General features: G+C 39.4%; 1 protein-coding gene across 2 annotated transcripts in view; it reads right to left on the minus strand.

Annotated features, from left to right (window-relative positions):
• The window catches only part of RAB3GAP2 (RAB3 GTPase activating non-catalytic protein subunit 2), a 57682-nt gene that overhangs the window by 16387 nt on the left and 27845 nt on the right, over positions 1-13450 (minus strand). For both annotated transcript variants that reach the window (XM_058165440.1, XM_058165439.1), the window contains exons 13-21: positions 12616-12755; positions 11899-12115; positions 11411-11554; positions 10236-10318; positions 7809-7873; positions 6993-7083; positions 4930-5057; positions 3546-3759; positions 2550-2647 (exon numbers count right to left, since the gene is read on the minus strand). In XM_058165440.1, coding sequence (XP_058021423.1) covers positions 2550-2647; positions 3546-3759; positions 4930-5057; positions 6993-7083; positions 7809-7873; positions 10236-10318; positions 11411-11554; positions 11899-12115; positions 12616-12755 — 1180 coding nt within the window. The remainder of the gene's footprint in view (positions 1-2549; positions 2648-3545; positions 3760-4929; positions 5058-6992; positions 7084-7808; positions 7874-10235; positions 10319-11410; positions 11555-11898; positions 12116-12615; positions 12756-13450) is intronic.

The raw sequence follows: 13450 nt of genomic DNA on the forward strand, positions 1-13450 counted from the left end.
GCGCCGCCAGACGACACTGCCTAGCTGACGGCACCCTGAGGAGTCCCTCCCTGTGAGAGCGCACGGGTCGGTGAGAGGTATCTGGTCGCAGTAGGCGGTCCCAGATAACCCGCCCTATGCCATGGAGCGCTTTAAAGGTGGTCACCAAAACCTTGAAGCGCACCCGAAGGCCACAGGTAGCCAGTGCAGCCTGCGCAGGATGGTGTTATGCGGGAGCCATGGGGCTCCATCTATCACCCGCAGCCGCATTCTGACTAACTGCAGCCTCCGGATGCCCTTCAAGGGAGCCCCATGTAGAGAGCGTTGCAGTAATCCAGGCGAGACGTCACGAGGCGTGAGTGACCGTGCATAGGGCCTCCCGGTCCAGAAAGGCGCAACTGGCGCACCAGGCGAACCTGGTAGAACGCTCTCCTGGAGACGGCCGTCAAGTGATCTTCTAGAGACAGCCGTTCATCCAGGAGGTCGCCTAAGTTGCGCACCCTCTCCATCGGGGCCAATGACTCGCCACCGATGGTCAGCCGCGGATTTAGCTGACTGTACCGGGATGCCGCATCCACAGCCACTCTGCCTTGGAGGGATTGAGATTGAGCCTGTTTCCCCCCATCCAGACCCGTACGGCCTCCAGACACCGGGACAGCACTTCGATGGCTTCGTTGGGGTGGTCCAGTGTGGAAAAGTACAGCTGGGTGTCATCCGCATACAGCTGGTACCTCACACGAACCCACTGATGATCTCACCCAGCGGTTCATGTAGATGTTGAACAGAAGGCGAGAGAATCGACCCCGCGGCACCCCACAAGTGAGGCGCCCGGGCCGACCTCTGCCCCTGTCAACACCGACTGCGACCGGTCGGAGAGATAGGAGGAGAACCACCGATAAACGGTGCCTCCCACTCCCAATCCCTCCAACCGGCGCAGCAGGATACCATGGTCGATGGTATCAAAAGCCGCTGAGAGATCTAATAGGACCAGGGCAGAGGAACAACCTCATCCCTGGCCCTCCAGAGATCATCCACCACCGCCACCAACGCCGTCTCCGTGCTGTAACCGGGCCGGAAACCGGACTGGAACGGGTCTAGATAGACAGTTTCATCCAGGTGCAAGGGAAACTGATATGCCACCATACTCTCTACAACCTTCGCCGCGAAGCGAAGGTTGGAGACCGGACGATAATTACCTAAAACAGCCGGGTCCAGGGAAGGCTTCTTGAGGAGGGGCCTCACCACCGCCTCTTTCAAGGCGGGCGGAAAGACACCCTCCACCAAGGAAGCGCCAGAATCGCCTGGAGCCAGCCTCGTGTCACCTCCTGAGTGGCCAGCACCAGCCAGGAGGGGCACGGGTCCAGTAAACACGTGGTGGCATTCAGCCTCCCCAACAACCTGTCCATGTCCTCGGGAGCGACAGGGTCAAACTCATCCCATAAAATGTCACCAAGACCACCCTCAGCTGTCTCACCCGTATCACCGCAATCTTGGTCCAAACCATCCCGAAGCTGAACGATTTTATCGTATAGATAACCGTTAAACTCTCAGCACGCCCCTGCACGGGTCATCCCGCTCCCCCTGGTGTAGGAGGGAGCGGGTCACCCGAAACAGGGCGGCTGGGCGGTTATCTGCCGATGCAATGAGGGAGGAGGCGTAGCTACGCCTCGCTTCCCTCAATGCCACTAGGTAAGTCCTAGTATAGGACTTCACTAGTGTCCGATCAGCTTCTGAACGGCTGGACCTCCAGGAACTCTCTAGGCGTCTTCTCCGGCGTTTCATCCCTCTCAGCTCCTCGGAGAACCAAGGAGCCGGTTGGGACCCACAGGGAATTTAAAGTTCCCTGTGAATAAAGTAGAAAATGAGAAGCCTTTTTTCACAGGGAAAGAAAACTGCAGAAACTACAAGATAAATCTCAGTACAGCACTTCATGGAAGTAAATTTAAAAATATGTGCCTCAGTCTTCACTCCTGGTAACTGCCTGGACAAATCCTTACAGTTTTCGAGGTAATTTTTTTTTTTACCTTGCCTTCACTATTTCTATACATTTCTATATTTCTATAAATAGTGAAGGCAGTATTCCTTCTTCCTCCTCTTTTCCCTACAACAAGCCCATGAAATGGGCTGAGCTGAGAGATGCTGACTAGCCAGAATAATCCAGCCAACTTTCATGCCTAAAGCAGTCTCAGTCTCCTGGTTTCTAGTCTAGAGTCTTAACCACTAGACCAAAATGACTCTGTAACAAGTTAAGCATTCCATTTTTTTTTATGATAGAGAGGTAGCAAGATTGGTTTTATTACATATGCCTTTTGTTGCAGATTAGTAATCTAATTATTAATTCCATTAAATTCAAAACTCTTTAAAACAAATAGGAATACAAATGGGAAAAATGTTTCTATATATAAATGTGTTCTCCCCATCTCTTCCATGTTTTAATTCTCTTCCCCACCCACTTAATGCTATAATTTTGACTCTTATTCATCTATTTCCCATATATTGGCTATAAACCAACAAGCAATTAGAATATAGGCCTGATGACCACAATAAAGAATAAAACCGGCAACACTCACCAATAATATCTGGGGGCTAAATCCTGCAGACTTCAGAGTTTGACACATTTCTTCTATTGAACTTTCTCCATGTAAACATTTCCAGAAAAAAAAACCTCCTGTACATATACATAGAAGACATCATACATTTTTTCACTTCTTCATGAAACCCTCTGTTTCACTCATTAAATTCTTTCCAATTGAAAACAAAACAATCTATCAGAAGGTGAAGATCAGACCTATTCAGTGAGAGTAAATTACATCAATGAGAGCTATTTATAATCCACATTCTCCTCCTGTTTACAGGCAGTCCTCAATTTATGGCCATTCACTTAACAACAGTTCAAAGTTAGGACAGCCTTGATAAAAGTGACTATTTGTTCTTCCATTTATGATTAATGCACCTCCCCCGTGATAACAAGATTGCAATTTAGGTGTTTGGCAACTGGCTTGCATTTATGTTCAGCTGCAGCATCCTGTTGTCACATGATAGCCGTTTGCAACCTTTTTTGCAAATTTGGGACATAAAAAACACACATTGGGGAAACTAGATTCGTTTAACAACAATGTGATTCACTTAGCAAGCAGCATAAATATTGGGCCTAGCTCAATTTATGACTGCAATGCAATGACTTATGATGGAAATTCCAGGCCTAATTGTGTTCATAAATTGAGGACTACCTGTATTCAACCTTGTTCCCACTGCACTAAACCACGGGTCTGCAAACTTGGCTCTTTTAAGACTTGTGGACTTCAACTCCCTGAGTTCCTCTGGAGTTGAAGTCCACAAATCTTAAAAGAGCCAGGTTTGCAGACCCCTGCATTAAACCAATGTTATTTCCATTGTATAGATCAAGGCAAGTCTTTCATCTGCTCTGTAAAACATAAAGACTACTTCCTCATATTAATGTTTTCAAGGGGCTCATTCAGAAAAACTTCCTAATTTCAAAAAAAGAAATCTATTACCCAAGTGGAAAGCTCCTTAAACAAGGTTATGTCAATAATCCAAGCTCATACCTAAAGCCACATATTCCTTGTCATCTAGCTTTTTCACATTAATTGCATCTTTTTCATAATCCAGGTAATCCAAGAAAGTTTTCACAGGCAGCATTCCATCTTTATCCTCTACAAAATGTACTGAAGGCTGGGTATTCTGCTGTTTATACTTCTCAAGTAACATCTGCAGCCTAGTGAATTCTTTTTCATCTAACCGGAGTAATTTAGCCAAGATCTTAAAAGCAATAAAACATGAATAAGAGAAAGTCAGATTTACCCTTGAAACTGCTCTCATGTTCATTCATCACAATTTCTCTGATAATAAATTTTGATTTAAGATATTTTGCTAAGTAGTAGTTATGTTGCATGGCTCAGGATATTTTTCCCAATATCCCTTGTACCTTTGCAGAAAATATTGAGAGGATCTTACTTACACTGAATTTATTTCGTGCAACAATGAAATTTATTGATATTTCTAAAAATGTTTGCTTGGACATGTGGAATAGCTCAAATTTCAAAAATGTATCTGTCCATTAGTTAATAAATAAAGATGTTAGAAATATTTAAAATACATTCTATTTTGGACTGGATTGAAGTAACCTAGAATACTAATAGAACTAATTTAATTCTAATCATAGGTCAAAGCTTTTCTCAAAAAGGCTATTGAAAACAGCATCATAGAAGAATTTCAAATTATTTCATATAATTTTGTGAAAAGCAAAAAAAGATCTCGTAAGAAATATAGTATACCACAAAAAGTGTATTACACCGACCAACTAATGCCAAATTCTAGAGCCATTAATTTTTATCCTCATTTTATAATTTTATGCCTATAAAAAGCACAATATATAAAGCAAGGCATGGTAATTCCTTAAGGTTGATGAATTAAACACCAACCCAATTAAGATACCGGTTTTTCCTTAATGCCAAATATTGTCAGTTCCAATTTCAGAACAGTAAGTTCAAAGAGCTGAGTTCAATGCCGCAGATCCACCTGCATAAAATGGCTTCCTTGTGCAGAAGAAACAGGAAGACAGTGGAAATCTTAGTGCTCTCTGGGCTTGGTCTTCTGCTTGCAGAGATTTTATAACTGAACTTGATTGGCACTACAGGGAGCATTGATGATATGACCTAGTTGGGTAATGAAATGTCTGCAGGCAAACAGCCAAGCTTAGAAAGCACCTCCACATTTCAACGCTGACCTACAAATATTGTCTTCTTGTCTGGAGAAGGAAGACTCCATTGTGCTCACAAATTCCATAAATGCATATCACTCTTACATACTATAAATATATATTTATTTTAAAAAGAGGACTGTACAGTTTTCTTCTACTTTCTTTTATACACATGTCTGCATTTCAAGGATGTTTTTCTTTTCATAAATTCAAAGTTCCTTAATACTTACATTATCAGATGGCTCTGTCTCAGGCTGTATATTCTGAGAATTTAGATTGCTGACTGACTCATGAAGCTGCAGCAGTTTTAGTTTATTTGTACAGAACTGTAGCAGCCCTTCATCAATATAATCCATCTCTGGACAGAGTGACAGAAAGGAAAATAATGCCCATTAGCCTCAATGAATGTGCAGTTGAGCTGTTAAACCTTTCTGCAACTTCATTAAACAGCCTGCTAAGTAGGGTATTTGCAATGTACAACAGCCGGAAAGAGGATATCATTTCATCAAGTTAAATTCTGGATAGATTTTGTCTGTAAGCAAGTAAAGTGTCAACTTCCCTTTACACAGGCAGCTGAAATCAAATCCAAACCAAAGAAAAAGCAGCATTTGAAACCTCCAAGAAGTATCTAAGGAAGATGTTTCTATGAATTCTCCAGCTTACAATGCTCATCCACAAGATGAATTTCCTACAAAGTGCCTCCTGATCATTCTTACTTTATTTATTTTATTTTCATAGTTGCCATCTCAACAAGCGATTTGCCTCCCAGTGTTGAAAAATGAACCTTCAATCCACAATTGTTAAGAATCCTCCAGATTTTTATTTGAAAAATTTAATATTTTTATTGTACCTTTTCCTACTGAAGCAATTCAAGCCTTTCGAACAAGAAGTGTGGGCTAACCTTCATAAATATCATTAATTGTGTTGTCTCAGTTTCTTATTTTATACAGCCAGAACGAAATCATGATCCTTGGGCTGCCTTGCAGTCTTTACCTGCTTTAGGATCTTATCCAAAAAGTGTAATTGTTTGGCAGAAATTCCCTGGTAGAATTTCTAGTCAGAGCAATTGTCCTTTCTGCTGAAACTTTGGTCTCTCACTTCAATCAGATGACTGATATAGTCACTCTGGATACCTTCCCTCCCTCTATTACTAGTTCAAAAACCTTGATATGAAAAAATATGGATGACAGTAAGACTGAAGTGGAAAAACATAAAGATGATTAGAGCTCCTCCTCAACGCACATTGAAGGAAGGACGGTGCCACACAGAACGTTAGAATGGATGTTAAAATGAATTTATCTGACATAAACTTCGAAGGAAGAATACAAGCAAATCTCCAGTGATATACTTATGAAAATATTTGATACAGTAATTCATTTTAAACAACACATTACATGTGTTTCCAGTGATCAATTTCCATTTTTGAATGATGTCAAAACAATCCATGAAGGGGAGAGAATTATTTATAATTCTAAAATGTTTCTGTCATATTCTACTGCATTCCCTTGTTCTCCTAAAGAATATCAAAATGCTACAGTATAGTTCAGAAGAGCCAATGAGAAGTTGGGACTGTTGTGGAGGGCTGCCGCCATTCCACCCCACCACTCTTGCCAACGCCTGCTCCTGTCCTCTGATGCCACCCCATCCCCAGCTCTGTTCCCGATGCCAATGTCCCCCTGCGAACACCAATGCCGCAAGCCACAGAGATAGCCGATGAGGTGGATGTGGCCCATGGGCCATAACATGCCCAGGTATGATATAGTTCAGTGATGGCTAACCTTTTTGCCATCGTGTGCCAGGAGGAGGGGGTCACATCTACGCATGCCCACACCCATAATTCTATGCAAACCCCCCCCCAAGCATGCGCACGCAACTACGTCCCCCCCCGATCCTGGCACGCGATGGCCCAGTAGGCCCCTTTTACTCTCTCACCTGGCTCAAGAGCCTCTCTATGAGTCTTGGGAGGGCGAAAACTGCCTTTCACACTGCTCCGGAGACCCTCCAGAGGTCAGAAACGGCCATTTACCAACTTCTGGTTGGATAGGAAGTAACTTTTTTGCTGTCCCCAGCCTCCAGAGACTCTTAGACTCCTCAACTATCTATACTACAGTTCCTTAGTGAGTTGTACTTCCTTCTTTTGAATGAAACTCAGTTACCTACCTGGTAACAGCAGAAACAAGACCCACAATATTATCAATGACTATCATATTCTTTCAAGGGAGCATAATTGAATCTTTATTCTTTATACCCTTTTGTGACATAACAGGCAGTCAGAAAACAAATATTCACTTACCCTGATTTTTTAAGGTCTCCGTCAATGTTTGTGTGATGTTCATCAGAAAAGATAATGGCAAACGCTCATTTGCCAGGATGCTTTCTAAAGCCTATCAGTAATAAAATGTAATACAGGCTTTCAAAGTTCATGCTACTATTTTTAAAAATAAAACCTAGTAATAGTTTACATACTGGTATAAATCATTTGTTTCTATATTGCTTAACTATAGTATCTCTTGAGCTGCAAACTTTGCTGCTCCTAAAGTAGACACCTAGGAGACATGAAGCTATAAAGAGAAAAATATGAAATGCCAATGAAATGGATCCTTTGTTTATGATACCTCTTATTACAAAAACAGTCATACTTTATAAACTAGATTTATGCCCTGTGTAAACACAGAAACTGTGTTGTAAGTAAATCCAGTTTGAAATTATTTTTAAATAATCATGCAGTCCTCCTTCATGTAGCACATGTACAATAGCCACTGAAGGCCAAAAACAAATCTATAACAAGCAGGAGAGAAAATCAAGACTCACCACCATCAAACCTGCACGGTGACAGAAAAGACAGCAGCTCTCTTTCTTATACTCTCTCTTCCAATTTAAATAATTACAATGTGTGTACAGTATTCTGCCTTTCCTCCAGTAAGTATTATCAAATTCCTTCCTGCCAGCACTGAGTAGGACAAGAATTTGAAGCTAAAATCTCTCAGAAAAACATTCTAATCACCAATATAAAAATGGAGTTCAAAACAGATTTTAACAGAGAGTTAACAACCATTCATTTGCAGATATAAAGCAGATTAATCTGCCAAATAATGCATTTCCTAATTACCTGTTTTTTAGTAGCAGGATATTTAACATCTAGTATTAATTCCTTTACTTCAACCTCAACTGTATCTGGAAAGAAAGAAACAAATATAATTTCAAAAAATCATTGAGACAAGCGGTTCTATACTCAAGTTCTTCCTCTCATAAATGACAGGGAACAGAATATTATTTGCTTAAGGCCAAATACTTTACAACCAGCTACTTCTGACTGGTATAAACTTAAAATTCCTGGTATTTCTGCTGTGTCACAGGACGTCATAGATGATCGTCATCTGTTTGCACTGCAGACAAATCAGGATACGCTCCAATCCGATTAACATCAAGTAAAATAATCTAAGTTCCTTCTAATCCTTTTATCTCAAGTGGTTGGTTGAAATGTGTTTCTCCAGCACCTTGACTGCTTTGAGAAGTTAGCTTCCCCATCTTCACAACAACCTCCAGGAAGATTCACTACACTGAAGCCATTGAACTGTGATCAAAACTACCACAAAGAGTGGCACAGAAAAGTAAGAAAATAAGAATAAGGCAAGTGAACTCTTGAGAAAGAAATTCACTGATAACTGATGGTTCAGTCATGCAGACTTCCAGAATGTAGACATACATTATTATTATATCACATTTTTATCCTATCTTTATTACTTTATAAGTAACTCAAAGGCAGTGAACATACATAATACAGGCAGTCCTCAACTTAGAACCACAATTGAGCCCACATTTCCATTACTAAGCAAAACAGTTAAAGGAGTTTTGGCCCATTTTGTGAACTTTCTTGCCACAGTTAAGTGAATCACTGCATTTGTTAAGTTAGTAATATGGTTGTAAAGTTAATCTGGCTTCCTGTTGACTTTGCTTGTCAGAAGGTCATAAAAAGTGATCACATGATCCTAGGACACTACAACTGTCATAAAGACACACAGGCTGCCAAGTATCCCAATTCTGATTATTTGATCATGGGGATGCTACAACGGCCATTAAGTGAGAAAAATAGTCATAGGTCATTTTTTTTTCAGTACTGTTGTAACTTTGGTCACTAAACGAATGGTTGCAAATCAAGGACTATGTGCATTCCTTCCTCCTACTTTCCCCACAATAACAATCCTATAAACTGGGTTTTAGAAACCATTCAGTGGTAGAATGCCAACTCGAACATGGAGATATGGAGGATAGAGGAAGACAGATAGAGACGGAAAACAGGCTGTTACAAAAAAAGACTTGGGGTGGGGCACCGGGTGGAGGCAGGCAGGAAACATTAGAAAGAAACTCAGACTAATTTTGCATTAATTATCCTAGATAGAAGACTGGCACCCAATATAACTCACAGAGCTAAGGTGCAACATGTGCTGTTCTAGAAGTGCACATAAGTGCCTGCACAACTGCATTTTGCATCAGCTGAAACTTCCAGATTATTTATTTATTTATTTATTTATTTATTTAAGTTTTAGACTGCCTATCTCCCCAATAAGATGATGCTGGGTGGTTACAAGTTCTATAACAAGTAGGAAAATAATTAAATATTAAAACTACACAGCTGAAGACTTCTCTTCAAGGGCAACCCCATGTAAGGTATATTACAGTAGTCTATCTGAGAGGTTACGAAGGCATGAGGGACCATGAGCAGAGCGTCTTGATCCAGGAATACAATCAAATAGAATAACAGAGTTGGAAGGGACCTTGGAGATCTCCTAGTCCAACCCCCTGCTTAGGTAGGAAACCCTACACCACTTCAGACAAATGATTATCCAATCTCTTCTTAAAAACTTCCAGTGTTGGAGCATTCACAAATTCTGGAGGCAAGTTGTTCCACTGATTAAATGTTCTAACTGTCAGGAAATTTCTCCTTAGTTCTACTGTTAAGTTGCTTCTCTCCTTGATTAGTTTCCATCCATGTGTCATAAATGTTTGCAACTGGTGCACAACAAAAAGCTGTGCAGCTGCTCTTCAAGATTGCGCACAAGGTCTGGAAACACACACATATACAACACAAACATTCTACCATGGTAGCAAACGCATTTAAAGCAGTCTATCAAATAACCTATGACTTGATTTTCCTCCGTTGCATTGCCAAAATAATACTGAAAATGCAATTTTAGAAATATTATAATTTGTAAGATTCGGTATTTAAATATTTCCTAATCATATTGGGAGATTATACAAACATTTCACTGTGTCATTCTAAGGTGACTAACAGTTATCAAAACTGAGCTCATCATGCAGACTGCTATTATATTTATATGCTGGCTACCACAAAATTAGGCCCAATTGCACGACGTATTGACGTTTATACTTTTTCTACAGGAAGCACATTTCATTCAACTACACAGCACTAAATTAGGTTCAATCACCTTAAGTAAAACTGTAGTCTTATCATATTCATGACTTTTAAAAAGAGCCCAGTGTTATGACCTTGAATAGGAACAAAGACAAAACCTACCCAAATTTAATGTTTTAGCTTTCAGCAAGGCTCCCAATTTCTTCAATAGATGCATATCCTTTGCTCGCTCACTCTTCTTGTCACTGGAAGATATTAAAACATACACAATTATTTGTCTGCAACAGTACATATGAAACTGTGGTGGAAAAATAATAATTTGTCATTACCCTGATTCCTCTGTCAACATTACTGAACAAGTCAGGCCGTGGCTATGAAATATCAAAAAAACCTGTCAGGCTGCCCCCACTTCCGTAGGAAAAAACGGATGTATATGAGGCAGCTGTGAGTTCACATTGTTGTGCATATAATAATGCTTTGATATGTAGATGGAATCCAGTCACAATATCTGACTGTGTGATGAACCATAGCCATTTATTAAACTTATGTGCCTGTCTGCCTTTCAATACACCTGGGAAGCTTGCCACAATCAAAGAAATTACATAAAATTCATAAAAGGTAAATATAAAACATGGCAAGCAGTATGAAGCAAAAGGGCCTTACTCTCCCTCACCAAAAGGCTGGTGATTAGAATGGCCCCCACCGGATCTTGGGGGGACACCTCATTCCAGAGGTCTGAAAAAGGGAAGTACACCCCCTTCAAATAACCAATTTAAAAAAATTGTCATCTGATAACCTCCCTCATCATAGTGCTCACCAATAGGGCTATGCTCACCTTGTATTCAGAGAAAGTTATACCACTTTTCATTAGATAAGCACTACTTAATACAAATGCATATTTCAAGAAATATTATGAGCAAAAAAGTATAAAAGCAAGATGGTGAGAATTCTATACTGTTGTTTTAGTAATGAAATAATAGTAATACTATTATAAGGGGAGAAATCTGGCTTTTCAGAATGTGCTGTTATTATAAGTCAGGGGTGTCCAAACTTGGCAACTTTAAGACTTGTGGACTTCAACTCCCAGAATTCCTTAGCCAGCAAAGCAAAGCTGGCTGAGGAATTCTGGAAGTTGAAGTCCACAAGTCTTAAAGTTGCCAAGTTTCGACAGCCCTGTTATAAGTGAATTTGCTAGAAAAAAAATCCTAGTGTCTCTCAGAATTGGAAACTGAGTATGTTAGATTATCCAATATCTGCACATTTAAAAAAAACTTTACAAATCATCTCATAATATTGACTTAGTTCAATTATGCTATGTAAAACTCAAGAAGTCTTACCTCAGAGCTAAATGGAAAGGTACGTGAACTGTTTTTACTGTTCCTGATACTGGATCAACAAGGCAGATCTGATAAGTCTGAGGCTGCCAACCCTGACTTGTTACACTGTTCAATCCCATTATTTTATAGCCAGGATACAGCAACCTAAATATGAATTTGATAGATATAATAAAAAAACATAATAATCAACATATATATTTGTACGCTATAGGCTCTAAAATATCAAATGAAGACAGTGCACAAAACTCATATTATATAGGACAAATGCAGTTGGCCTATATGGGTAAATGCAGTTTGTCAGTTTGCAGATTTAAAATTATTATCTCATATCCTTAATTTTTCTGCACTTGTATGTGCTTGCATAAAGCATATAGCTGGCAAATAGAGCCCTGAATGAAAATATTTTGTTGAGCTTAATTTCAATTATTTTTCTGGAGAGTATTCCATCTTACATTTTAAAATCTGCTCCGTTACCAAATATGTATTACCTGCAGTGTTTTCCTACATTGAAGGCTCCAACCCTTGGACCTTGTTGGGTACTCCATACTTCCAAAATTCCTCTCCTAGGAGCATAAATCACAAGGAACTGAGCGACTCTACTTGGTCCCTGAGGGGTACCAGGTGGAGAAAAGTCTATCTTTATAGATTCCCTTTCATGTAGGTCTTCTGTAATTTGAATCCAACCAACCTGTGCATCACGATAGCCTGTGCATGAAGGATAAACAGGTTTAGATGCTAGATATACTTGGATATAATGGCAAGTTACATTGCTAGACTAAGAGTGAGGAGATCCAGATTTTAATCCTCCTTTAGACATAGAACACAGAGTGGTGACTTTAGACCAGTCTCTCTAGACCAGTCTCTCTTAGGCCCTAGACTAGGCAGTTAAGTTAGGATTGTAAAAAAATTACCATTTATAGTCTGCAAATAGAGAGGTCTTTATCCTGAGTGGATTGATATAGGCTAGTAATAATCATATCTGTGCATAAACAAAATATATGAGAATTCAATACTACATTGCAATGTTACTATTCCAGAGCTGATCTTTACACTTCAGAGTCTTCTATAAATCTAAATATTTGATATTTTAAACCCCAACATTCACTATTTTAAATTCATACTTAAAACAGAAATAAAAATTATCTCAAATGGATAAGTGATCATTGTTTAACCCCTCCAACTTATTAAAAGATGCTAAAAGGTACCTTTCCACATACGAACAGAAAGACCTCTTGCAACATCCAATAGAAGAATCCTTCCAAAATCATCAGTAATTGCTGCTAAAGAATTACAAGGTGACAAACATATCCTTTCTCCATGTCGACGAGAATCTGGGATTCCAAACCTACAGTCAAATAAAACCAAATGTAGAAAACAATCTCTAAATTTGGCTCCCCGATTATTAAATAAAGTAATATATTTTACAAAATCAGGAAATACATGGTTGTGTAATTTTAATTCATTCTGGACTAATTTTTGTAGAAAATCACTTTTCTTCAACCAAGATATATTGTATTACATTCAATCCAATACAAACAATTATTCCGTATTTGGATGATTCTTTCAAAGTACAGAAGTTTTAACAATATTACTATTTCATAATGACTAGCAGTAAACTAAAATTTCAAGAACCCTTAACAATTATAGAAAAACTGTAATTTAGAAAACTTACATTTCACATGCCACAATATGCAAGAGTTCATATAACTGTTAATATTTGGTAATTCACAAAACACAAATTGGTGCATTAACGGTTAATCAATTTTACCATTTCATGAACTTCTGTGGCATCACATCTAAAACAGATATGAAGCACAAAGTGCTGTGTGTTATTTTGGGTTGCTTCAGTTGATAGTTCTGCTGTGAAATATCACAGCTACCTCTTTGGAAATAAATCTAATCACATTTGCCTCAGCAACTGGCAGCCCCAAAAACCTAAAGAGGGCCCAGCTGGTTTATATTCAGGTTGGGAAACACTTTGGAATTCCAGGGTTGACAACTAGCCTGGGAAATCATGGCTGCCATTTATGGGCAGTGTTA

Source organism: Ahaetulla prasina, chromosome 1, assembly GCF_028640845.1.
Source record: "Ahaetulla prasina isolate Xishuangbanna chromosome 1, ASM2864084v1, whole genome shotgun sequence".
Classification (NCBI taxonomy): Eukaryota; Metazoa; Chordata; class Lepidosauria; order Squamata; family Colubridae; genus Ahaetulla; species Ahaetulla prasina.